The following is a 25437-nucleotide window of genomic DNA, read 5'->3' as shown; positions in this document are numbered from 1 at the left end:
TCGGACTGAAACCAGATCTCCGACATCCCCCAAGGGGTCCCGGATTGTGAGAGGACACAGGCCAGGATGAGGGACCCCACTGATGCACGATCAGGGCAAAGGAGGGACGCAGGAGGTTGGCCAAATGGGGAGGGACTGCGGGGGGGCTCCAGGGCGTGTCCGGCCCATCTCGCTCAGTCCTGATCAGCTGGACCCCAGTAGCAAGCTAACCTACCACTCGGAGCATCTGCCCCCTGGTGGTCAGTGCACGTCATAGCTAGCAGTTGAGCTGCCTTAGCATATCATTAGCATATTATGCTTTGATTGGTTGAATGGACGACCAGACGACCTGACACTTAGCATATTAGACTTTTATTATATAGGATGCTCCTATATCCCTGATATGAATTAGTCTACTGAACACCATGTCTGGCTCACTTAAGGACTACACTCAACTTCCAACAGGAAGTGATTGGGACATTGTTACTTGAGTGTCCCTCATCATAGGCTGTGTGAACTAAACTTCAATGTTCCCACTCGTTTCCACGACTACACTCACCCAGATTTTCCTTCTCTCTTCTACCTCTTAATACATATGCAAAGAAACACACAGTACTGCCCAGCCGGCATGACTCAGTGGTTGAGCACTGACCTATGAACCAGGAGGTCAAGGTTCAATTCCCGGTCAGGGCACATGTCTAGGTTGTGGGCTCAATCCCCAGTGTGGGGTGTGCATGAGGCAGCAGATGGATGATTCTCTCTCATCATTGATGTTTCTATATCTCTTCCCCTCTCCCTTCCTCTCTGAAATCAATAAACATATATATATATACACACATATATATACTAGTAAAAGGCTAATATGCTAAGTGTCCAACCGTCCGATGGGTCACTATGATGTGAACTGACTACCGGGGGGAGATGCTCAACACAGGAGTTGCTGAGCTGCAGTGACTTGGCAGCAGTGGTTCTCGGGTGACACACCCCAAAACCAGAGAGGAGGGAGCCCGATTCCTCGCAGGGCCGCACAATTCCACCTTAGGCTGTGGGTCATGTTGTTGCTGGGGCACTGTCAGCCCCAAATCTGGCTTACTGCACACTTGCATTTGTGTTCCACACCCTGTACGACAGCAACTCTGTAGAGTGCCCTCTCACACTCTGGGACCCCTCAGGGGATGTCAGGGAGCCGGTTTCAGCCCCACCCCCAGGCCAAGGGACCCCACCTGCCAGAGGGACCCCTGCTCACTCCATAGACACCAGGGGGAGGGACCATGGGAGGTTGGCTCCAGGGCATGTCTGGCCCATCTCACCCAGTCCCACCCCTTCAGCCACCTTCTAATTAATTTCCTATCAATGCGCATGAATCCACGCACCGGGTCACTAGTATTTTTTTTTCTTTTAAAGAAAGAACCACACAGTCCTTATTCTTTCTGACACCCAAGACCCTCCATACGTTAGCACTAACCTACAGCTTTCAGCCTCCCATCCACCTGTGTCCTTCCAGCATGCAGCTCTCTGATGGATAAACCCCCACAGAATGTATCATTCCATCTTCACGGGTTTGTCCACTGACCCTTTACGCAGACTTTTGCATGGCCAGCTCCTGCTTAACACTCAGGGTTCACTCAAGAGTCACTTCCGCAGAGGTGATTTTTCCAATGACCCAAAATAAAGACTCACCAGGGGCAACAGCACACCGATCATTCTCTCCGACATTGTTTTTATTGCCATCACTGTGTTTAAAGCTAAGGAGAATACTCTTATCAACATCTTTATTATCTGTCTCCCTCCCCCACCACTAAACTATAAGTTCTATGAGAGCAGGGTCTGGCGGCTTTGCTCATTACTCCATCCTCCGCACTCAGAAATGTTCTTGGCACATACAAAGAATAAAACATGGCCCTAGCTGGTTTGGCTCAGTGGATAGAGCATTGGCCTGCGAACTGAAGGGTCCCGGGTTCGATTCCGGTCAAGGGCACATGCCTGGGTTGCTGGCTCGATCCCCAGTGTGGGGCGTGCAGGAGGCAGCCAATGAATGACTCTCTCATCACTGATGTTTCCAACTCTCTCTCCCTCTCCCTTCCTCACTGAAATAAAAATACATATTTTTTAAAAAAAGAATAAAACATGAATTCCACCTAATGAAATGCTATAAAGGCCCAATTCCATTCCTGTGGCCTTCACACACCTTCCCCTGACCACTCCTAGGGCCCAGGATTGTCTTCTCTTATTTAAATTGTAAGAGCATTTGTGGTCTATTTCAGGCTGAACAGGCAACCCTTACCTGCCAGATATTGTTCATCTGAGCCAATTCTACTCACATAGATCGGCCAGGATGGGGATTACCCAGCTTCATCCCGGGCTGTGAGTCCAGCCCTTCCTCCCACACTGAGCCGCAGGAGACCATGATTAAAAACCACAGCACAGCCCTAGCTGGTTTGGCTCAGTGGATACTGAGCAAGAAGGGTCTCGGGTTCGATTCTGGTCAAGGGCACATGCCCGGGTTGTGGGCTCCATCCCCAGTCGGGGGCGTGCAGGTTTTACATATATAAAACCACAGCACAAGTCCATATCCACACAACCTTCAAGGTGTAAATGCATTCCAGTAGTTTTTATGTACAGACTTTTCTCCCACTTGAGTTTACCAACTGAGTTTCCTGTTGTAGAGAAGAGATCTCATCTCATTCTCTATACATCTTCAGACCCTACCTCAATGCACTCATGCTGTTGCAAGGACCACGGAAAAGAAGATATGTTTATTCCACAGTGTTTATACCAAGTGCCTAGCACAGTGCCAGGCTCATAGAAAGTATCTACTCATCATTATACACTGAGTGAACAAAGAGATAAATGATAACCAAACACTATTTAATTTTTCTTCAAGCCCCTTCATTTTATTGAAATAAAGCATTACTGGTATTTTAAAATCCCTCAAATATCATTATTATTATTATATTATTATTATTATTTATTATTATTATTATTATTATTATTATTTGAATCCTCACTCAAGAGTATTTTTTTCATTGATTTTTAGAGAGAATGGAAGGAATAGAGACAGAAACACTGATGTGAGAGAGACACATCGATTGGTTGCCTCCCACATGCCCCCCTGACCAGGGCCGGGAGCCTGCAACTGAGGTACAGTACCCTTGACCAGAATCGGGACCCTTCAGTCCTCAGACCAACCCTCTATCCACTGAGCCAAACCATCTAGGGCAGTGGTCGGCACACTCATTAGTCAACAGAGCCAAATATCAACAGCACTTCTTCAGAATAGACCAGCCCAGGCTGAAAACCGACTTCTGTGCATGGGCCACGAAGTTTCAATTGCACTGTATGCGCGCCCGCACGTGGTATTTTGTGGAAGAGCCACACTGAAGGGGCCAAAGAGCCGCATGTGGCTCGCGAGCCGCAGTTTGCCGACCACGGATCTAGGGCCTCAAATATTATTTTGAAGAATAAGAAGACAGTGACCCATCTGATTTCTTTTTAGTCAAATCGACAATGCATATAACCAATAAGTTAACAAACCAAGCAATTAAAAATAGCGGAAAGCTCTTAAATATCTCCTCTGTTACATATACAATTTAATTTTCAAGAAATAAAAGATCCTAAAATGGCTGTAGCCTACCCACACTGACCACACTGGAGACCCCTGCATGCGTGCTCTGGCTGGAATGGAATCTCAGCTCTTACACTTATCAGCCATTTGACCTTGGACATGTCACTTCACACCTCTAACCTTCAAAATAAACCTGTAAAGTAGGATAATAATACCTTGCCAGGATGATAGGGAGATAAGAGAAAATACTTATAAAGTGCCTATCATAGTGCCCCTAGTTCAAGTGCTTTTCATCCACGTGCTTGGTTCCTATCATTTAGTAGTAGAAAGGTGGCAGCACCTATTCTAATATTATAGTCTAAAGCATTAAAATAAAAGCATTAGGTCACTATTCAAAAATGACCTAGTGCAATCCTAAGCTTTTCCTTTCTTCAAGTCACAGCTATACTATTAGCGATAAAAATAAATCAGTCAACAATCCTAAAATGTGAGGGATTAAGCAGCAGCTCCTAAACATTTTGCAGAAGAAAAAAAAAAAAAAAAAAGCTACAACCTAATATTCTGTGACATACATTTTTATTTTCCTCGTCTAATTTCATCTGTGGAAGATCATCGTGAGGGGATAAGAGAAGAGAGAACCAATTATTTCCGAAGACTGGCATCTGTTCCATGCCGGCATCTTTCACATGAGAGAAAAATGGGACTCCGAAAGTATCTGCATTCATGATTGATGGGCACACATCTCCCCCCAAAAAAGACAGACAATTGTCCAACTGTAAACATAGTCTGGTTGCTGCTGCTCCTTCTCAGCTGATATCTACCTCTCTTCCTTCTCTCTCTTTCCTCCTTCCCTCCCCCACTGCAGAAACGTGTAAAACTGCAATAACAGTAACTTTTATAAGTGCAGTGAGAAGTCCTGATAACTTTTCATTTGGCTTTAGTCCAGTGGTTCTCAACCTTCCTAATGCCGCGCCCCTTTAATACAGTTCCTCATGTTGTGTGACCCCCCCCAACCATAAAATTATTTTCGTTGCTACTTCATCACTGTAATTTTGCTGCTGTTATGAATCGTCATGTAAATATCTGATATGCAGGATGTATTTTCATTGTTACAAATTGAACATAATTAAAGCATAGTGATTAATCACAAAAACAATATGTAATTATATATGTGTTTTCCGATGGTCTTAGGCGACCCCTGTGAAAGGGTCGTTTGACCCCCAAAGGGGTCGCGACCCACGGGTTGAGAACCGCTGCTTTAGTCTGTTCCCACCTGCAGTCTATGTGGCTGAGGGGGCGTAAATTCCTAGGTGGGAGGATTTCAAGACTTTCAGGAGAACAGCAGGGAGCCCTGGAACAGAGAAGCTGGGAATAAAAAAATCTAGGTTCAGAGTTCGCCCCTTACCCACCCCCACCCCAACACACACACTGGTTTGGTACAGGGGGACCTTAGGCAACTGAAGGATCCTCTAGGGGTGACTTACAAAATGACCTCATTCCCAGGTGAGTATTAAGTAAGACAATATGTGCGCTTCCATGAAGGCCTCGAATGTGCCCTCTCCCTACACATCTGTCTGAACTGCAGGCCGCTGCCCTTCTGAAATCATCTCTTCAAATGGAAATGCTAACAGTGAGACCGTATACCCACTTCTGCTTCCTGAGTCACAGGACCTAGGGGCGAAATGGCCTGTCAGGCTGTCCACGGCCAGCCCTGGTTTGAAGACTAGTGCATCAGACAGCAGAGCACGTGGGACTCCCACACAGGGTCCAAAAAGCCAAGGCTGGGTGGGGAAGGAGTGGAGACAGGGGGTAGAGGACAGTGCTGGAGGGGCAGTGCTCACCTGGGGAAGTGCCCAGAAAACAGATCTGTCTGTCCAAGAGGGAAGGGAAGGGGTGACCTGGAGGCCTTTGGTAGAGGAAACACTGGGAGCCACAAAGCTGGTGTTGAGTCTCATTGGGTCCCTGATCCAAGGGACAGTGCCAACTCATAAATGTGTCCAAGCACACAATATTTTGCTTACAATTTTCAGGGAGATCATACTATACAAAGTCTCACCTGCACACTTCAGGGCAAAAAAATAAATACACAGAACTAGTTAAGATGTGCCCAGTGTGCCCAGGGCTAATTCTGTCCATGGGGGTGTTTTTTGTTTGCTTATTTGTTTGGGTTGCTGAAAGGTACATGCCAAAATATGACAGCAATACATTGCATATTCCATAAGAGAAAACACAGACAGGGGACCAAGGTGGGAAGAGACTGAAAAAGAAACATGTTCTTGGAACCAAATTTTCATTTCCATCTTAGCCAGGGAAGATTTCAGAACAGTATGAGGTAAGCAGCTTGAGTTCAAGGCAGGAGCGATCAACAAATATTTTTAAAAACATCCAATAGTACCCCAATTGTTCTAGACTCCTACAAACCAGAAGAGAAGTCTGAATCATAGGGACGGTAGCAAACGCGGTAAGTCCTATTTGATAAGTCCTATTTCTGAGGAAGAGAGGTCACAAAGGCTTCAGAGAGTAGTTTCATTATAGACTTGGGGGAGGATGTAGAGGGATCCCTTCAGGAGAGGGTCTTAATTAAGGCTGAGGTGAGAAAACTCTAGCAAATGGGCAGTGTTGTCTATCTTGAACATCTCTATGTCCCCCCCCAGACTCTGCATTAAGTATTTGCTGAATGAAGAGAATGGGGGATAATTCCAAAGAGGCCACGTGGGACGCTGAGAATAAGCAAGTAAGTCTTGACTGAAAGTTATGCTTCACACGTATCTCGTGGGATCCTCACGACAACCTTAGGAAGTCCTGTCATCACCACCCAGAGGAGGATTCTTTCCAGGCGAAGCAGGAGAGGGGAGGAGGAGATACGACAGGTCGTAAAGCACTTGGGTGCTGGGTCTTTCCACCACTCCACTCCACTCCACTCCTCTGGCAGTTAATAGAGCAACACAAACAATTTCCCCCCCAGGAGGGCAGAACCCGCCCATCGCAGGCTGATGCCGCAGTCTCCTGCCTTACAGTAAGTGAAACAGACACCAGACGCACAAAAAGACTCAAGAGGACCAAGAGACATAAACAAAAACTCTCCTTACAATCATTCAGGCCTAGGCCCCACTTTCTTCTGCCCAAGAAACTACCACTGTCAACTTCTTGGACATACCGCCACAAGTTGTTCTTTTTAGCGGCCTGTGATTAATGTTTATCAAGCACAATTGACAACAGAAAAACCTAAGTCTCCAAAAAATGAAATTCTGTCACAAAGGGTAAAAATGCCTTCCTTTTTTACGGCAGAGTAGGATTCCGTTGTGTAAAATGAGCCAGTCGGAGAAAGACAAGAACTATATGATCTCACGCATATGTGGAATTTAATGAACAAATTGAACCACCAAGCAAAACAGAGACAGTCTCATAGACGGAGAGCAGGCAGACAGCTTGGGGTGGGGGGTGGGGGGTATTGGGGGACATTGAGAAAAATATTTTAAAAAGAGAGAGAACTCATGGACATGAGCAACAGTCTGGTGATTCTTGGGGGGTGGAGGGGATGAATGGAGGCAGAAGAGGGCAGAGAGGGGATAAATGAGGGGTTAATTAAAAATTCAATTCTGATAGATTTTATAACAAAACCACAAATGGGAACCTAAAGAGACTTTGCTTGGGGTGATGGGCACATGACGCAGTGTTCAGATGATGTTTTGAGTCGTACACTTGAAATCTGTTTGGGTTTATGAACCAATGTTACCCCAATAAATTCAATTAAAAATATTTTTAAAAATATTGGATCACAGCCCTAGCCAGTTTGACTCAGTGGATAGAGAATCAGCCTGTGGACTGAAGGGTCCCAGGTTTGATTCTGGTCAAGAGCACATGCCCAGGTTGTGGCCTGATCCCCGGTAGGGGGCGTGCAGGAGGCAGCTGATCCATGATTCTCTTTCATCATTGATGTTTATCTCTCTCTCTCTCGGTCCCTCCTCCCTTCCTCTCTGAAATCAATAAAAAATATATTTTAAAAAAATACTGGATCACAAAAATAAATAAATAAAATATGTTCAACAGTTAGGCTGCCCACAACCCCACTACAATAACTTTGCCTTGATAAATCCTACCTGTCTCAAGACAAGCTTAAATCCCAACTCCCTCCAGCCTCTAAAATTTCATTTACTGTATAATTTAACTGGTAAGTAATTAAACCCTATGATCATGTGTAGATATTTAATTTGTCCTGCGTGGGTTTACCATTCAGTGGGAACTTAGCCTACTACCTGCTCAGTGTCTCCATCTAAAATATGGCTTTACATATAGTAGGAATTCATTAAACATTTATTAATTTGCTAAAGGTTTTCAGCCAAGACTAAAAATTTCAATTTTCTTTCAGATACTCTAAAAGGTGTCATTATCAGGGCTACCCAAAATGCACATGCCTTTCTTTAAAAATATTCAAATTAAGCTTAGTGATTTGCTTATTTTATTGTCCTTCATTTATATTTTTCCTTTGATGTTTAATATCTGCTCCCTCTAGCCAACTCAAAGCTTGACTTGGACATGACAATGGAGATGGATCACATTTACTTTCCATTTAGACCTGAACCGACCTATCTACCCTTATTTAAACAAAGGGATAAGAATTCACTGTTCACATATGTTTCCCACCAAAGGTCAAAAACATGAGTCTTGTTTCTAAATAAATCTAGCTAGAGATGAGAATGAAAATATGTAACAGGTAGGCAAAGGGGTGGGTAGTAAAGAAGACTTGTCTGACACACGATAAAGGTTAGCCAATCCTAACACTCACTTAAAAAGGACACTTTCACAGGAAAGGTTTACTATGTCAGTCTGATAAACACCACAGTTCCAGTCCCAATATCATCTGCTGTTCTTCCCAGCTGTGTTTGCTCATCACTGTGTACATAACATATGCATAGATTCAGAAAATAAACTAGCAGTCTTCCCTAACCTGCTTTGCAGCTCACATCTTCCTATATCCTGAGGTTAGGGAAGAGAGCATAGTACATCTTGTTTTAACCAAACAGACCAACCAACTTCCTCAGATTTCGTATTTAAAGCACAACTTACATTCTGCTTACAACATCCACTGGGGGATGACTTCCCAATCTTTTGATATTCCGCTTGCCAAATCTAATGTGCATTTGAAATGCTCTCTGCAAACGCTGCTAACTCCCTGCACCACGACTCTCTGTCAGCATTTGCTGGTACCATTATCTCCCTACTTTTTCAAAACCTTTCTGAGCTCCTACCTGGTCACCAGGTGCACGAGGTGTACTAGAAGGGACCTCTGAAATACTCTCTGTCACAGCACCTTACAGCTGCCTTTCCCTCCTGGTGCTCAAACAGACTTGGGCACATCTAGCTGATCACTGTTCCGGCAATCTTGCCTCTTATTTTTAGTGGCTCCTGGCTGTTGAGCTCCCTTAGACAACCTGCCATTACATCTCAGGGTAACATTTTCTCTAATGCAATAGTCAATCCAGTCAACTTAGGTACCAACTAAAAGCTCACCACACAACTATTTTAAGTCATTCTCTTTATGGCAAACAAGTTCAATGAGGCCTCCCACCGAACTTTGAATGCCAACGAGAAAATATTCTACAACCCATGAAGCAACAGTTGATTCTTGTGGCTGTCATTTCTAAGTGACAGATGAAAATAACTTTAAGTGTAGCTATTCCTAAAGAACAGGAGAAGTTTCTTTTGTTGTTGTTAATGGTCAACTGAGGATATTTTTCCATTAATTTTTAGGGAAAGGGGAAGAGGGAATGACAGAGAAATATCGATGTGAGAGAAACACATACACACATCGATTGGTTGCTTCCTGCATGTGCCCTGACCAGGGCCAGGGCCAGGGAGGAGCCTGCAACCAAGGTATGTGCCCTTGACCAGAATCGAACCTGGATCTTTTGGTCTGCAGGCCGACGCTCTACCTGCTGAGCCAAACCAGCTAGGGCAAAAACAGTACATGTTTCTACTGCCATCCTGATGATGACAAAGTGCTCAATTTGATCAAATCACAAATATAAGAATGCAATAGTTTCTAAATTGCAAAGAAATTCAGCCCACATTCATTTTTTTAAAAATTCACAAATTAGGATTAAAATTCTAATAATGTCTATATTTTTTACAAACTAAAGAAAAGTGCAAAATCAAAGTGGGCTTTTAACTCTTTTTAGGAGCGTTAGAAGACTTTCTTCAGACAATGCAAGAGGGCAATTTTCCAGTCTTTCTTATTTAAGAACTGATTCTTAGCCAAATGATAATGTTCCTTATTCATTTAAATAAATTGTTACTTACCAGATTCTCTCAAAAAAATGACTTAAAGAGGCAATTTTCTAAATATTCAAGTAAGTGACTTAAGTCCAAACCGTGAGACTGTGGGGTACGGTGAATGCATGATAAGCACAACCCATCACCACCATTCTTTAGCCCAACCCATTACACCTGCCCCCAGGCACCAAATTCATCCTATCCAGCAACTATGAAGGAAAAGCATAAAAGTTATTTTATTGAGAAAAACCTAAAATCTTTTGTTCCTTCTCATTGCATAAACAGGTTCATTCCTCCAGCACTCTCCTCTGAAAAAGGTACAGTAACAAGCTAAAATTTCAGACAATCACCTAAGGTCCAGGGTGGCTATGGAAAAAATGGCTCCCTACTCCCAATGCCACTCTTTACAAAGGAGAGCAGTAGAAAGACAGCAATGTTCTACACTGATTTCATTTCCCAGTTATATGGAGACTAGTAGTGTCCCCCCAACTAAGAATTAAAAATATAAATAAGGCCCTGGCCGCTTTAGCTCAGTGGATAGAGCGTCAGCCTGTGGACTGAAGGGTCCCATGTTCGATTCTGGTCATGGGCACATGACCGGGTTGAGGGCCTATCCCCAGTAGGGAGCATGCAGGAGGCAGCCAGTCAATGACTCTCTCTCATCATTGATGTTTCTATATCTCTCTCCCTCTCCCTTCCTCTCTGAAGTCAATAAAAATATATTTAAAAATAATATATATGTGGATTTATTTTCATGGGAAATTTCTGAAAGCCTACTCCGTATCCTATATAGGCTCATACATATTAACGTCGAGAAGCCTATTAATCACTGTGTCTGCCCATCATTTCACTACTGAAGAGGGAAGCTGAGGGCTAGAATGCACCTCTGGCCACACAGCAAAAGTCAGTGACTAAACTGAAAAGGGAACCCCAGTTCACCTATTAGTCAGAGAAAGGCGCACATACCAGGTCCATCTTTTTGTAACACAAAGAGTGCTTGATACTATACGTATAACTGCAGTTACAAACTCAAAATGGTACAGAATCCCTCTCCTTCTATCTTGAAAAGTGACCAAGAAGTTGGACCTAGCTAACTGGGTGATGCTGAAATCAAGACAAGCTTGTGGTCCAGGGACACTGGGCAGAAGACGGGTCCATGGTGCTGAATGACAGATCAAGAAAGGAAACAGACTCATTCCTCATAGATTCAGTGAAGTGTGGGAAGGTGGTATTTGACAAGGGAACCGAACTTAGTAATGGAAAAACCTGAGATTAGGAAATATGGAGGGACACAAATTGGTATACACTTGGGGGTATCCAACAATATCTATCAGCTAGTAGCCAAGTCTGTTTCCTAGGTTGGGGGTGAGGGCATAGGTAGAGAAAACAATGGATGTATAGACATCATAGCTGTTAAGGAGAATATTAAACCAGGTATTCAAAGAACAAGAAATTTGGGAACAAAGTAGGGAATCAATTTTGGGAACACACGAAAACTGCAGTTTTCCATGAGAGCAAAAAAGGTCAGGACAGAAGAACAACTACAGCCAGTCTTGGAGTGAGGGCTGGAGCTCTCTGAAATAAAGAGAGTGAACTGCTGGTTAAGCATTTACTTAAAATCAGTGATGACCTGGTTGGGGGATGGGAGAGTTGGCGGGTAACTCCAGGCTCATAGTAGGTCTCTAATATTTGGCAGTTCTGTTCTCTCCCAAGACCAACAACTAGGTGGCAGCCCTTGAAAGCTTGGAGCACACTCACAGAAGTAGTATGTGCCCCAGGCGATAAAAGATTAATGAAGCTAGTCAATCACATTACCTAAGGCACTTAGAAATGCCTAGATTGTTAGACAAATAATGGGAAAACTTTATATTCATACCCTTTCTCCACGTTCAACGAGATTCATATTCTAAAGGCCCCATTCACCCAAATACTAACTTTCCTTCGATATCTTGACCAAAATGAAATTACAAAAACAAATGCTTGCTTCATTTCTTCTTGAGTTACACAGGTCATCACGCCCTAGCAGGCTTGGTTCAGTAGATAGAGTGTCAGCCTGCAGACCAAAGGGTCCCAAGTTGGATTCCGGTCAAGGGCACGTACCTCTGTTGCAGGCTCCTCCCCCACCCTAGCACATGCAGGGGGCAACAAATCGATGTGTTTCTCTCACATAAATATTTCTCTCTGTCTTTCTCTCTCTTCCACTCTCTCTAAAAATCAATGGGAAAATATCCTCTGGTGAGGATAAAAAACAAACATTATACAGGTAATCTCAATTAGAACTATCAAAGAAGGGGGACAGTAACAAAGTACGTCTCTGAATCAGAGCCTGGACATCACATCATAAAGTGTGAACATTTTGAAGAGTCCCAAGAAGTTCTCCCCTGTGGACACTATCTAAGGTCCTAAGGCTTCAACACTGAGCATGGCTCCAGCACAAACCACTCATTAGAGGAGACACCAAATGATGGGGCTGTGCCTGTGAAATACACTTCCTGACACTGACACATGCCTCGGCACCATTTCTTCAGGGTGGCAAAGTCCTTGGGGCTTTACCAGGGAACATAGCCACATGGCGACCCAGGTCAGTGAAAGATGTGTTAGCACAATATGCCACAATGTGGCTTCAAATCTGAAACTCCTTCAAAGCATTATTCTTTGGTTGGCTACCTAGATGTCATCGCAAGAACACACTCCATACAGAGTGGGGCAAAAGTAGGTGTACAGCTGTTCCTATGGAAAATTAGACAATAATTAATTAATCAATAATAATATAAGAATAAACTGTTTCATGTAAACCAACTTTTGCCCCACCCTGTATTGTTCTTTAAACTACCTCTTCTTCTGAAGAAGCATTGCATATGTTAATCCAGTATGCTAATGTGTCACATTGTCTGTCATCCCCTTAGCCCAGTGGTTCTCAACCTTCCTAATGCCTCGACCCTTTAATACAGTTCCTCATGTTGTAGTGACCCCCAACCATAAAATTATTTTCGTTGCTACTTCATGACTATAATTTTGCTACAGTAAACAATATGTAATTATATATGTGCTTTCCGATGGTCTTAGGCGACCCCTGTGAAAGGGTCATTCGACCCCCAAAGGTGTCGTGACCCACAGGTTGAGAACCGCTGCCTTAGCCCATTCTGCAGATATTCTGGGTTTATCTGTGTAGCAAGTGTCTGGAAATTCCAAGTGTGAAGCCACAAGCTACATAGCCTCTAGCTCAGCGTTTCTCAACCTGTGGGTCGCGACCCCTTTGGGGGTCGAACAACCCTTTCACAGGGGTTGCCTAAGACCATCGGAAAACACATATATAATTACATATTGGTTTTGTGATTAATCACTATGCTTTAATTATGTTCAATTTGTAACAATGAAAATACATCCTGCATATCAGATATTTACATGACGATTCATAACAGTAGCAAAATTACAGTTATGAAGTAGCAACAAAAATAATGTTATGGTTGGGGGTCACCACAACATGAGGAACTGTATTAAAGGGTCGCGGCAATAGGAGGTTGAGAACCACTGCTCTAGCTGATCCTATGCAGTGATCACATCTCACCCTGGACACATTACTACTATAAACACAGGTCAACCCAATTGCAATTGTGGATGCAGTGAATATTGAACCTGATCCAAATTTTATCAGTCTTCTGGCCTCAATTCTCTATGCTCAGCTTCAAATGGATTGCACTGCCATTCTCATTACAGGGATGCAGTATTATTTTTACTGATTATTTAAGATGTGTTAGAGTTTTCTTCCTCATTAATTCTGGATGATTTAAAAAAGAACATGTCTTTTCTAGAAATGTCACCAGTGAAATGCATCTAATTTTTTCTCTAATGTGGTATTTTCCTTGTCCATAAAACTTATTTGATTAGCAGTGCCATAGAAGCTAAAGCTTTTGTATGCAGGCACTCAAGCATAATTTAATCATTTTATTTAAGCATGAAAAATATTATTCTGAAAGCTCAGTTAGGTAAAAAAAAAATCTCTGATTCGTTTAAACTTACATTTACAGGTATATTAAAGGTGAAATAAATCACAGGATGCTCAGTATGCAAAGGAACAGTGTTAACTTTGTTATAATAGTCAGCAGTAAGTTAAAAAACGTGTTATTAGAAAATGTAAGGAATAACTATCTCATTTTAAATAACTGTATTTAAACAGGCTTTTTAAAAATAAATTTTGATTTGTATGAAACCCCTTTTATAACACCCGATTTTCACCTATGGAAACCACTTTCATAGTCAAACTAGATGAGGTTCTAATTACATAATACCATTTATCTGCTGAGGATAAAAGTGCCAACAAATGAAAATGCACATTAGGCAAGAGATTGTCAAAAAAGAAAATTGTCTTTTTTTTTTTCTTTTCTCTTTTTGTTTTTTGTTTTGTTGTGTGTGGGGTTTTTTTTTCTTTTTTTTTTTTTAATAACCCACTCGCTAACAAAAGACTGCAGTGGCTTCCAAATTATAGGTTGTTATTTTTAGTGGAAGTAGTTCAATATTCATATTGGAGCAGATGTAGCAGTTTAACAAAACAGCTCTTCAAATCCTGCACAAATTGAAAACAGGAAAACTGATTGCATTTTCTCTTATCACTTTCCTTTTCTGAATTGACACTTTTGGCCTTCTGAAAATTTACACATGGCTTTCATCTCAAAAGCACCTGCTGATCAAATAGAAACCTAACATTTTCATGAAAATGGTATAAAGGACTAGTTTTGTTCTAACCACTGTAAAGGGCATCGGTTGCCTACTTGATGGCAAAAATTGCTGTGTATAAGGCCTGTGAATAACAGCTTTATATTTCCATTGCGGTTTCGAAAAATATGTTATGTCTTTTTTGAGGTTTTTGCATATTCACTTTTTGTACAATTCACATTTCTTTGACTCAATGTCTGCCTAATACTTTGTTTTCTTATGCAGAGCCTCAGTATGCGTAGTGTATAAAAGAGTAGATTACACTAAGAAAATAAGGAATACTTCGAATTTATTTTCCCTGCCTCTGCTTCAAATATGCATATATTTATCTTTACACATGACTGCCTATGCATGCAGGTTGGAGCAAAAGTAGATGGATAGCTGTGGGTATGTGGAACACAGGGTTTACTCGTGTAATATTATTAATTAATTATCGCATTATCTTCCATAAGGACTGCAACCCTACTTTTGCCCCATTTCCACCCACCAAAAGCAAACAGGAAGCAAGCAGTCAAGTCAGTTCCTCTTTTGGAAGGAGCCTTACACAGCCTTTTATCAGATAGAGATTTGGCAGGTTCTGGGATGTCTGGCCGTCCTGGACTTGGACGTCACCCACACACACACTGGTACACATCTCCATGGTGTGACCAACCACTGTACACACCCCCAGAGAAAGTAAAGGCCGATCTTGAAAATGGTTATTATACGGAAAATAGGCAAGATTGGTATCTAGGCTGCTTCTGAGATTTTTAAATAAAAGTGCTCCACACAGTTCTCTGCAACACCCAGTTCTGGGTGACACTAAAGACGCTCCAACAACGTGCTCTCTCTCTTGGTCTCTCTGCCCACAGAGCTCTCCCCCTTCGGAGAGATTCCAGGCTGTCCCTTCGGATTCTGCCTGGGGGACAAGGTAACCTGAAGGCAGAAGTGGCACTCGGTAATGTACGTGCCACTCTGGCCAGTTGGTCTGTGAATCGCAGCGTTGCACCATGCTCACTGAGGCAACAACAAACCTGAAATGTCAATATGTTCAGTCAATGGAAGTGAAATAATGGGGCTCTATTGTCTTACCCAAAGGATTGTGCTGTCAACAAGAAAACATGCCCCCTAGCTTTAAACAAATTGTAATTAGGCTTTTAGAGACTGGATTGCATTTATCTAGGAAAACACCTATCTTGACAAGGGGTAAGAGGCAAAACAATCATTTTTTTTTTCCCATGTTCACCCATTTCGAGGACCTTCCAAAGTTGGTATTACAGTTTTAGGAAATACACTCATGAATCAATAAAACATTTTGTATTCTTTTTAAAAACTAACTCCAAGGAAAAATGTCCAGGGTTCAAATCCAAAGTCCCAGTCTACCTAACAGGCTCAGAGTGACTTTTTTCTCTAGACCAAGTGGAAACAACACTAGAAAATCAACTAACGTCATATTAAAAGTAGGCTTTGTTAGCTTTTCTCGCACTCGAGTACGTTAGCATCGATTCATCACTCTTTCAAACCGAGTCACATAGAATCAGACACAAATGATCAATTCCCAAAGCCTGCACCTTTTTTCCTCAGTTTGCCAATCCTCCAAATAAGGGGTAAATGAAACTCCTGTTAAAATAAGGGGGGGGGGGTTGCTGAGAAAGCCGGGGGGTGGAGGGGAAGAGGAAATCAGACATTTAAGTCATTCAAATCCTGCCGAAGTTCTCTGGCCCTCCCTTGCCCTAGAAAACGGTCTCCCCTTAAAATAAAAATGAACTAATCAAGTTGTTAAGAAGCTTTTTTCTCTCCCCTCTTCATCTAAAGGCTTCGGTGTCCAGTCAATAAATAAGCCATTGTTCCCCCTTTTATAGAGTCTCTTTAAAGCTATTCAGGCTGGCAACCCTAAACCCAATTCAAGATAAGGCTCTCTGGTAATCTCACCTCGGCGTGTCCAGTCGGGATAGCGGAGGTGATGGGAGATAGCGGCCAGGCCAGGGCTGATGTCTCCTCGTCACCCATACAACAAAAGGCAGATTTCTCTTTCTCCCTCTGCTAATCTTGAAATGTAAATTCTCTCTGCCAGCTAAGAGGAGCGACAGATAACATGTTACATCTTCACTTCTCCTGGTCTTATCGACTTCTGAATCATTTGGAAAGGGAGCGAGGGAAAGAGAAAATCAGCCTCTCCGTGCTGCCCCCCCCCCCCCCCCCCCGCCCCGCTCCTTCCCACCCCTCCCACCTCCGCGCTCGCCTCCCCTCCCTGCTCACTGAGATTACCTTCTGGCAAAGGAGCGCAAGAGAGGCAACGCAGCCCAGGCGGCACCCAGACCGTGGCTTTGTATTCATTAAACACACATCAGAGCTTATCAGAAGTAAAAGGCTTGTCAGGGTGGCACATTGTGTGTGAGTGAGTGTGTGCGCGCAGGAGGGAGCGGAGAGGAGCCAGCGTGCATCGGGGTGATTACAATATCAGCAGGGCCCAGATGGAGGCAGGAAAATAAACAGAGGGTGCATGTGAGACAGAGCAGGAGAGAGAGGAAAAGTAGGAGAGAGAGGGGAGAGACAGACTGGAGGAGAGAGAAAAAAAACCCTGAAGGAATAAGGGGAGGGTTTCAGGCCCCAGGATGGGGCGGGGAGGGGGGGGGGGGCGCAGTAAGTAGGATGGAGGTACCCAAGGCCCGGTGAGAATGAACGGCGGGTGGTCTCCTGCATTCCCAAATCTGCCCCTAACCTGAGAGAACGGGAGGAGTCCAGGCTAGCAAACTGTGTCTGCTCCTCGGCTAGCCCAGGGTCATTTTGGAGGTTCTGTCGAGGTCAGAAGGTGAGTATATCAATGAGATATTTGCCTTCTTACCTCCATCCAAATAGCCACAGTTTGTAAAACAAACCTAGTTGAGTGCTCAGCGTGGTTAACACAGCCTTCCAGACCAACCTCAAGTGGGAGTTCTTGCCTCTTTCTTTGCTGACCCCAATACCCCTAAATTGCTTACATGCGCGCGCACACACACATCCCCCCATGACAGGGACAGACACAGGCAAGACACTGAACCTCTCCGCTTTAATGCATCCCAGCACAGGACTTGTGTAGCGAGTATTCCTGTGATGAGGAGGAGCACTTAGGATTGGTGGCTACAGGTGACTCCTGGAGACATCTGCTCCACCTCCAGATACTGTTGGGGAGGAGGGTCCTTATGTGTACATCTCGCAACACAGATGCTCGGGGTGGGAATTTGCAATGGAGGCAACGAGTCCCTGCCTGTGCTGCCTCCCAGCTCTTCACCCACCCAGGGCCCAAGAACCCGTCAGAGACCAAGCAGGGCCAAGGCTTGCCCATCAGACCAGAGTTCATCCTCCACCCCATCAGGGTGAGGAAGGAGACACATCTGGTCAGCACCGTAGCAGCCCCTTTTCACTTGCAAAGGCACCCATCAGACCATCTGAACACCTGATCACATCCTTAATGGAGTGCAGATAATGCAGCAAAAAGGTTACTTCAGCCCTAGCGGGTGTGGCTCAGTGGACAGAGTGTCAACCTGCGGACTGAAGGGTCCTGGGTTCAATTTCGGTCAAGGGCACATGCCCGGCTTTCAGGCTCAATCCCAGTAGGGGGCGTGCAGGAGGCAGCCAATCAACGATTCTGTCTCATCATTGATGTTTCTATCTCTCTCTCCCTCTCCCTTCCTCTCTGAAACCCATAAAAATATATTAATTAGAAAAAGGTTACTTTATTGGTCGGGGGGTGGGGAGTATTTGGTGGTGTTAAGAAGCTCTCGCTGCAGTACGAAGTGTGAGTTCAGAATAAAATAGCCAGTAAACTGCAGAACTGCTCATGGCAGACAGTGACGCTTCGGGTTATAACACACGGGGTGTGTGGTGTCTCCATACAAAGGGACAGAAATGGTAGGGCTGAGAGGAGGAAGGCCAGTGAGTAGAGAAAGAAAAAAACAACATACATGAGCAAGAGCGTGGCCTCACAGAGGAGACAAATTTGAAGAAGTCCTTGAGAAAATGAGGCGAAGCATGGTCAACCCAAACACAGTGTTATGTGTAGTGGATCTTCCCTCCCCTTCCCACCTCCCCCCCCCACCCCCCTCGCTTCACCATGCTCCCCCCACCTCGGACAAATGAATCACGGGAAATTTGATAGGTAAGGCACAGTGAAACAAACTGGGCACAGCTGGGGGAAGGGCGTGTGTGAAAAATCCTTGCAATGAAGGCCAGGTACAAGGGGGTCTGCCACAACCCTCCAGTAACCCAACAACCTGGGCAACCTCGTGGCATCACCGAGATGAGTAAAAGGTGATGCTTCTCCAAAAATCCGCAGAAAGTGGGCAGGTTCAGTAGTTAGAGAGGGCGCGAGGGTAGGAAGTGAATCATCTGGCAGGTACATTACCTAATGAGTGAGCGCTACATGGGCTGCTCTGTCATTCTCCCGTGTTTTAAATTTAATAACAGATTCCTGGATATCATGTCAGCTCTTATAAAAGGTGACCTCTCACATTTTCCCTAGTTGTTATACAAAACGGCATTCAGAGTAACCAAATCCAACCACACATACTTTCCCCTTTATTATATTTCAGTAGATCAATTTGGACACAGACTACATGCAAATGCCTGTAAATTGAATGCAACTCTAGGAATAAAAAAAAATACAATTTACAAATGTCCAGTGAATTTTCCATTACATGTTCTTTAAAAAAATGCTATTTAAAAAAAAAAAAAAACCATGCAGTACTTGCAAACTCAGAAAAGGCTTACATATTTTTCTTTTAAAAAGCATCTAAACACTTAAGACATGAAGAAAGGTGTGCAAAAACCGATTTGCCAATGTTCTTATTTTGTAAGAGGTGCAGTATTTCTATTACAACCTTGTTTGTTCATTGACTTTTGACTCACAGTTACAGAAAAGATCAACCAATTCTCAAATGGGAAGAATCCATGACTCTCTTCCAAAGCAAATACTTTGCTGCAAAGCTTTCCATTTTAAAAAAAAGCAATATAACAATCAAGAGCTATAATCACAGAATAAGTGTCCAACAGAAAGTGGTTTCTATAATCGCAGCTGTCTTAAAGTCCAGGCTGGTGACTAGAAATCTTAATTGCAACTAGTTCTCGTCTTAATAATAGGGTGCCTTCCTATAAAAGCAAGAAGTCCATCTGCCCCAGGCAGATAAGTTTTGAAGCATTAATTCAGATAAAAATCTAGCATTTTCTTTCTTTCTTTGAGTATGTGAATTCTAGTGTGCTATAATGTGAGAATTCCAGCATATGACCATTACGGCATAATATCTCATTGCTCAGCTTGTCATTATTTCATTTGTAATTCTTATGTTAATTATGTTCATAATTACTATAAACAGATGTGGCAGACATCCATGTGACCTTTTATTGAGGAATGCATTCCTCACTTATTTTACTTTAATTCCTCATTTATGTGAAACTGAACTACAGGGGAAAAAAAAGGCTTTCTAATTTTCAGATGTTTTATGTACATAAGTTAATACAGAACCTAAACCTTCTACATCATCTTCATTTCAAAATATTAGACTGTTCTTAACACGTAAGCAGCTTCATAGCACATTTTTAACTTGCACGCTGAACCTGCCTGCTCCTCACTAAATTGCTGCTGTGGATGTCAAACAAAGGCTAGCATCCATCTTTAAGTGGCTTGTCTTTTTTTTTTTTTTTTTTTTTTTTAATATCAAAGGTTAATGCAGCAGAATTGTGCTTCGAAACCAAGTGCCTAGCAGCTACGTAGCGATTTATTCACTCATAACTCAACCATCACCCTCTTTACATAAAACACATTTACAATAAAATCAGTATGGATTTCATTAGCTGAAAACCTCCTCGAATTTCATTTCTTTGGCCCTAATCTATAATTAGTGTGGACAGACAGGTGCAAACCCTTCCCTTCCACAGATGGCTACTGGAAATGGTGCAAAGTAGCTCCTTCTGTTTAAACAACACAGAGATAACCTGCTCTGTCTTATCACTCACAATTACCTCCATTAAACTGAACTAATGTTTGCTTTAATAAAATGCTCACTGTTCTTTAAACATTATTTAGGAACTCTTATATTAATGGGTGTAAAAAAAAAAGTGGGGTTGGAAGGTATCTCTTTAGATAATAACTTATGCTGAATAAAATGTCCCCAGGAATAGTTCACAAAGGTGTTCGTTGACTTAACAGTTATTTTGCATAAATAGGGTTCACTATGATATTTTTTAAAGGCATTTTAGTGATAAGCACTTTAACAAGTCAAGTGGGAGGAAACGTAACATTTTCCTGAGGTTTCGAAGGATGAAACATTTCATTTTCTTCTTACAGATTTTAACTTGTTATTCAAGTATCTAACTGAAAATGCTAGATTCTTTTCAAAAGATACTTATGTCAACCTAATCTGATGTGTTTATTTAACTTCTTCTAGATTATTCTGAAAGTTGTACGAGTTCATCATTTTAAGGTACATTTTAGCCATGAACTATGGATGTGAGTATACTGGGTAATAAGCACATGGTTAAAAATAAATCCACTCCATAATAAATAACTTCTGGAAAGCCAGACACTACTTCTTCCTTCTTCTGCTAACAATAAAGTCTATGGAACACTATATGGTTAATAAGCTGCATGTAAAACAAAGAAGTTCAAGTGCCCAAACAGCAACAAATAAATACCTTTTCTCACTGAACTTATGTAACTTACGGTAACAGACTCCAGTAACATGCAACTGACGCTTTTTTTTTCACATGCAAATCCTGCAGGTGCCAATTTTTCAGCCTGCTTTACTATGAAGGGCTATGTTGCCTGCCTAAAACCTCCATGAAGGCGGCTTTGCATTCAGTGCCTGTCAGCTGAATTCCACATCAAAGAAGTGAGAAACAGGATGTGACAGTGAAGAATGTCCTGAACTGACAACCACTGCCCAGTATTCCTATTAGAAGCATTGCTTTCTCCTGATCCCTTTTCAATGGGGGGGGGGGGGGGGGGAGTGTTTTGTTTTCTGCTAAGATTCTATTTCACAATAAAATAAATAATAATGGTACTTTACATTTGTGTAGTTCTCTGCCAATTTTGAAGTGCTCTTTTATCTGCAAATATTTAGACGAGCATCCTCAATGAGACAACTCATCACCAAATACCAGCATCAAGAGCAATATTTCACTTTACTTTAGAAAGGGAAAACTGTAAAAATATTTAAAAGCTGCTGTCCTGTAGCTGCAAAACATACTATCCTACTACTTCCAGCAACTTGCAATTAATGGTACAGTTTGCATTGGATGGCAAGTGGAATGCTTATTAGAAAGGTCCTTTGAGGATCATTTTAAAAATCAAATTATTAGCAGGTGTTAGTGGGCCACAGATTATTTTAGATCTGAGCCTGGCCACTGGAGAAACTACACAGTCAAATTCTCCCACTCAACACTTGGCTTTTCAAATAAGGTGACTGCTGTTTAAATGATATGCAATAAATATATGCTTAAAACAAAGACTTTGAATATAAAGACGTTCCCTTAGCATAATCTTAAAGTCACTTTTCATACACTCAAAATAAGCCTGACTCCCTTTTTTTTTTTTTTGGAATTTTGTCTTTTGAAAGAATAAACCAAGGAAATCCCAAATGCTCACTGCAGCCCATGGAAAGAAATGATAGACTGCAACTTCCTCAACATCCATTCTAGCTGCAAAAACAACCTGGGTCAAACTGAGGTTCCACGATTAATATTGGGTAAGACTGTCAGACCTCCCTTTAAAAATAGCAATCAGTAAAATAAAAGGAAGAAAAAAAAATCAGATAGCCCCATCTATGTTATTTGAAAGCCCCCAGGATGTGAAAACTAGACTACATTTTACAGGGAAAGAAGCTGGGAGGGAAATCAGAGAATTGTGAATTTGCCTGTGTTTGTACACCTCACAGCTGACATTTAACACCCAGGTTGGGGCTACTCTGGGTTAAGAAACAATGGAGTTTGTCAACGTGTTTCCTAAGGAACTGGGTGACGGGAGGACCTGGGCACAACAGAATCCTCACATGGCCAAGGCGAAACGCTGCAATAAACTAAAAGGAGGCTCCCGACACTAACAAACCATTTATCACAGAGAAGCCAGTCAATTTGTATTCTAGTGAGTGTGGGCTCGCTGGGCACAGACCCAGTTCCACTCTGTCCTAGGCAAAGGGAGGGGGGGATGATGATAAAAGCCACTGAGCGCACTTAAAAACGTTACAGATGTTTTTACGGAGACCAAGAGGGGCGAAGCCCTGTAAAACAGATTTCAGTTCACGGAGAAGGTAGAAAAGAAAATGCTTTGGTCAGCAACCCGACCTTTATCGAGGGATAAATCAATTTGCAGCAGCTGCGGACAGCCATTCATATACAGACCCCGGGCAGATTAATTAAGGGAAGGGAAGTTAAAAATTCAGGGGGGCTCCGAGCAACATGAAGCGCATGAAGTTGGTCTGGGGTGGCCTCTCCCTGGCCTTGGGGACTCGTCTGCCACGGGGGATACTAGCTGTTCCTGAAAGCCTCGTTTTACAGACTCGCTCAGCAGGCAGCAGCCGGGCCCCTGGGGGCACGTTGGGAGTTGAGGCGCCCCATCTTGAAGGAAAGCTATGCTCCGAGGATGTCTCCATTATGCTTTGCAAGGACTAAGGAGACCCAGGACGGCAAGGTTCCCCTGCCGGATCCTCCGCACTGAAAGGCGCGCGGGGGTGCGGTGGGAGGGCCGTTAATTTTAGCAACCACCTTGATTCGCATCCTGCTTCCCATCATCACAGTCCTCCAACTTTCCCAAGGGTTGCCCACCCTTTCCAAGGAAAAAAATAATAATAATTTAAGCGCCGGTGCCGAGATGACCGCATTGGATTGAGGCGTCCGGACCAGCGACAGGTCCGCCCGGGAGCGGGGTCTGGGTGCGCCATCCACCCAGTCCTCCGGGCTCGCAGTGGGAGCGGGGGGCGGCGGGGCCCCGCGCGCTCCTCCCCGGGTTCAGCGGCTCAGCCGGACGGGTTTCTGGAAATCAAAACAATCCCCCCGGACGAGGCTCCCCGCCCGGGCTCCTCGGGGCGGGAGCTGCAGAACCCCGGGCTCCGGCTCCGGCTCCGGAGAGGTGGGTGGGCACCGCCTCCGGGCTGGCACCAAGAACACCCCCGGGGCCGGGGCGGCGAGGCCCCGAGGGCACAGAGGTCGGGCGGGAGCGACGCTGCCCCCCGGCCCCGCGGGGAAGCCCGCAGGTCGGGAGGTGCTCGGGTCCGGACTGCCTTCCGCCCCCCGAAGGGCTCACGACCCTAAAAGCCTGGGAGCAACAAGGTGAAGTTCCCGGACCAGCGCGGGCGCCTCCGTGCCGCCGCCAGGACCACGACCCTAGTCGCAGCCGGGTCTCAAAGTTAAGATTCGCTCTCCTGCTCCTAGAGCCAAGTTTTCCACCGTCTAAACGAGCCTTTCCCTTCCCAGATGTAAAAACAAACAAACGCAAAAAAAAAAAAAAAATCCACGATGCGGGCTTAGGGCCACCTGCCAAAACGCACCGTGGGCGCCCTGTCCAGTTGCTTGGTCGGCGCTGGGGGGACTGGGGGGACCACGAGTCATCGTCCTGCTCACACAGCGTGAGTGACCGCGGAGAGAGAAGCAAAATTCTTCCTGAAAGGCCGTCGGGAAACCCGAGAGTGCAAACTGCATCCTTGGCTGCCCCGTGAAGTTCAGTGTCATCGCAGACCGAGTGGCCGGCGCTCTTCCTCTTGCCCCCGCCGCGTAGTCCGACCCGAGCGGAGCTGCCAGCACAGCCCAGCCCAGCTGCGGGCTCCGGGCCGAGTCCCCCCCACGCCGCGTCCCCCCCCCCCACGCCGAGGGCCCCCCACGCCGCGGCCGGCCATCGGAATCCGGGGAGCGATGGCCCGGGGCCCGGCCCCGCCGCCCGCCGCCCGCGGGCACTTACACTGCACAGGGCCGGAGAGTCCCACCATCCGCCACGGCTTCCGAGCTGCCAATAAAACTTCCCGTCGTCTCGGCCGGCCGGCGGGGCGCGGCGCCGCCTCCCCCCCGAGGCCGCCGGACCCGCGGCCACTGGCCCCCGCGCGCTCGCCGGGAGGCCGCCCGGTCCCGCCGCCGAGCGCCCGCGGCCGCCGGTCCCGCGCACGGCGAGCTGCGGTGCCCGAGCCCGGGGTCTGGACGTCCGCCAAGGCCGCCTCCACGCAGCGCCCCAGGCTGGCGGGGCTCCGCACCGCGCGCGCCCCCCTCGCGCCCTCCCTCCGCCTCGCTGCGGCGGCGGCGGCGGCAGACGCAGGCGATGCGGGGCGCGGGGCTCGCCACGGTCCCCGGCGGCGTCCGCGCCGGCCTCGCCCGCCCTGGCTCACGCTCGCGGCCGGCGCCGCATTTATCTGCGGGGCGGCCGGGCGCCGGCGGGGAGCGGGCACCGCGCGCGCTGCGCGGGGAGCGCCCACCCCAGCCCCGCCGCGCGCGCCCGCGCCCTGGGCGCCGTCACCGCACTCGGGGGAGGCGGCGGCGCGGCCGCGACCAGGTGCCGGGAGGAGCGCTCCCGGCGGGGCGCGGGGCGGCGGAGGTGGAGGTGGGAGACAGCTGTGGCGGGCGGGGGTCACGGAGGTCAAGTATATGTTAACAATGGCAGTCCCGGCTGGCGGCGGCGGGCGGCCTCCCTCCCCCGGCCTCGCCCTCTCGCGTGCGGGCTGGACGGCGGGCGGGCGGTCCCTGAAGACGCCTCCCCAGGCCGCCTGCGCCCCGGCCGGGCGCCCGGCAGTCACCCCAGACGAGCGCTCGCCCCGGCCATCTGGACCCGAGCGCTCCCGGCCGCCCTGCCGGTGGCCCTGGCTGGAGGGGCAGCTCTGCTAGGCAGCCAGGCTCGCTGAGATCTCCTCTCTAATCCCCTTCTGTTAGCTGATTTAGACTATTTGCTTTCGCATTAGATAATAGCCTTGGAGAAA

General features: G+C 45.5%; 1 protein-coding gene across 1 annotated transcript in view; it reads right to left on the bottom strand.

The window, feature by feature from the left end:
* The window catches only part of RUNX1T1 (RUNX1 partner transcriptional co-repressor 1), a 151305-nt gene extending 126321 nt beyond the window's left edge, over window positions 1–24984 (bottom strand). The window contains exon 1 of the mRNA XM_059672256.1: window positions 24435–24984. Coding sequence (XP_059528239.1) covers window positions 24435–24462 — 28 coding nt within the window. The 5' untranslated portion in view covers window positions 24463–24984. The remainder of the gene's footprint in view (window positions 1–24434) is intronic.
* Between the last annotated feature and the right edge of the window lie 453 nt (window positions 24985–25437).

The sequence above is a fragment of the Myotis daubentonii genome, chromosome 17 (assembly GCF_963259705.1).
Source record: "Myotis daubentonii chromosome 17, mMyoDau2.1, whole genome shotgun sequence".
Lineage (NCBI taxonomy): Eukaryota > Metazoa > Chordata > Mammalia > Chiroptera > Vespertilionidae > Myotis > Myotis daubentonii.
This window is presented reverse-complemented; position numbering and strand designations above follow the sequence as displayed.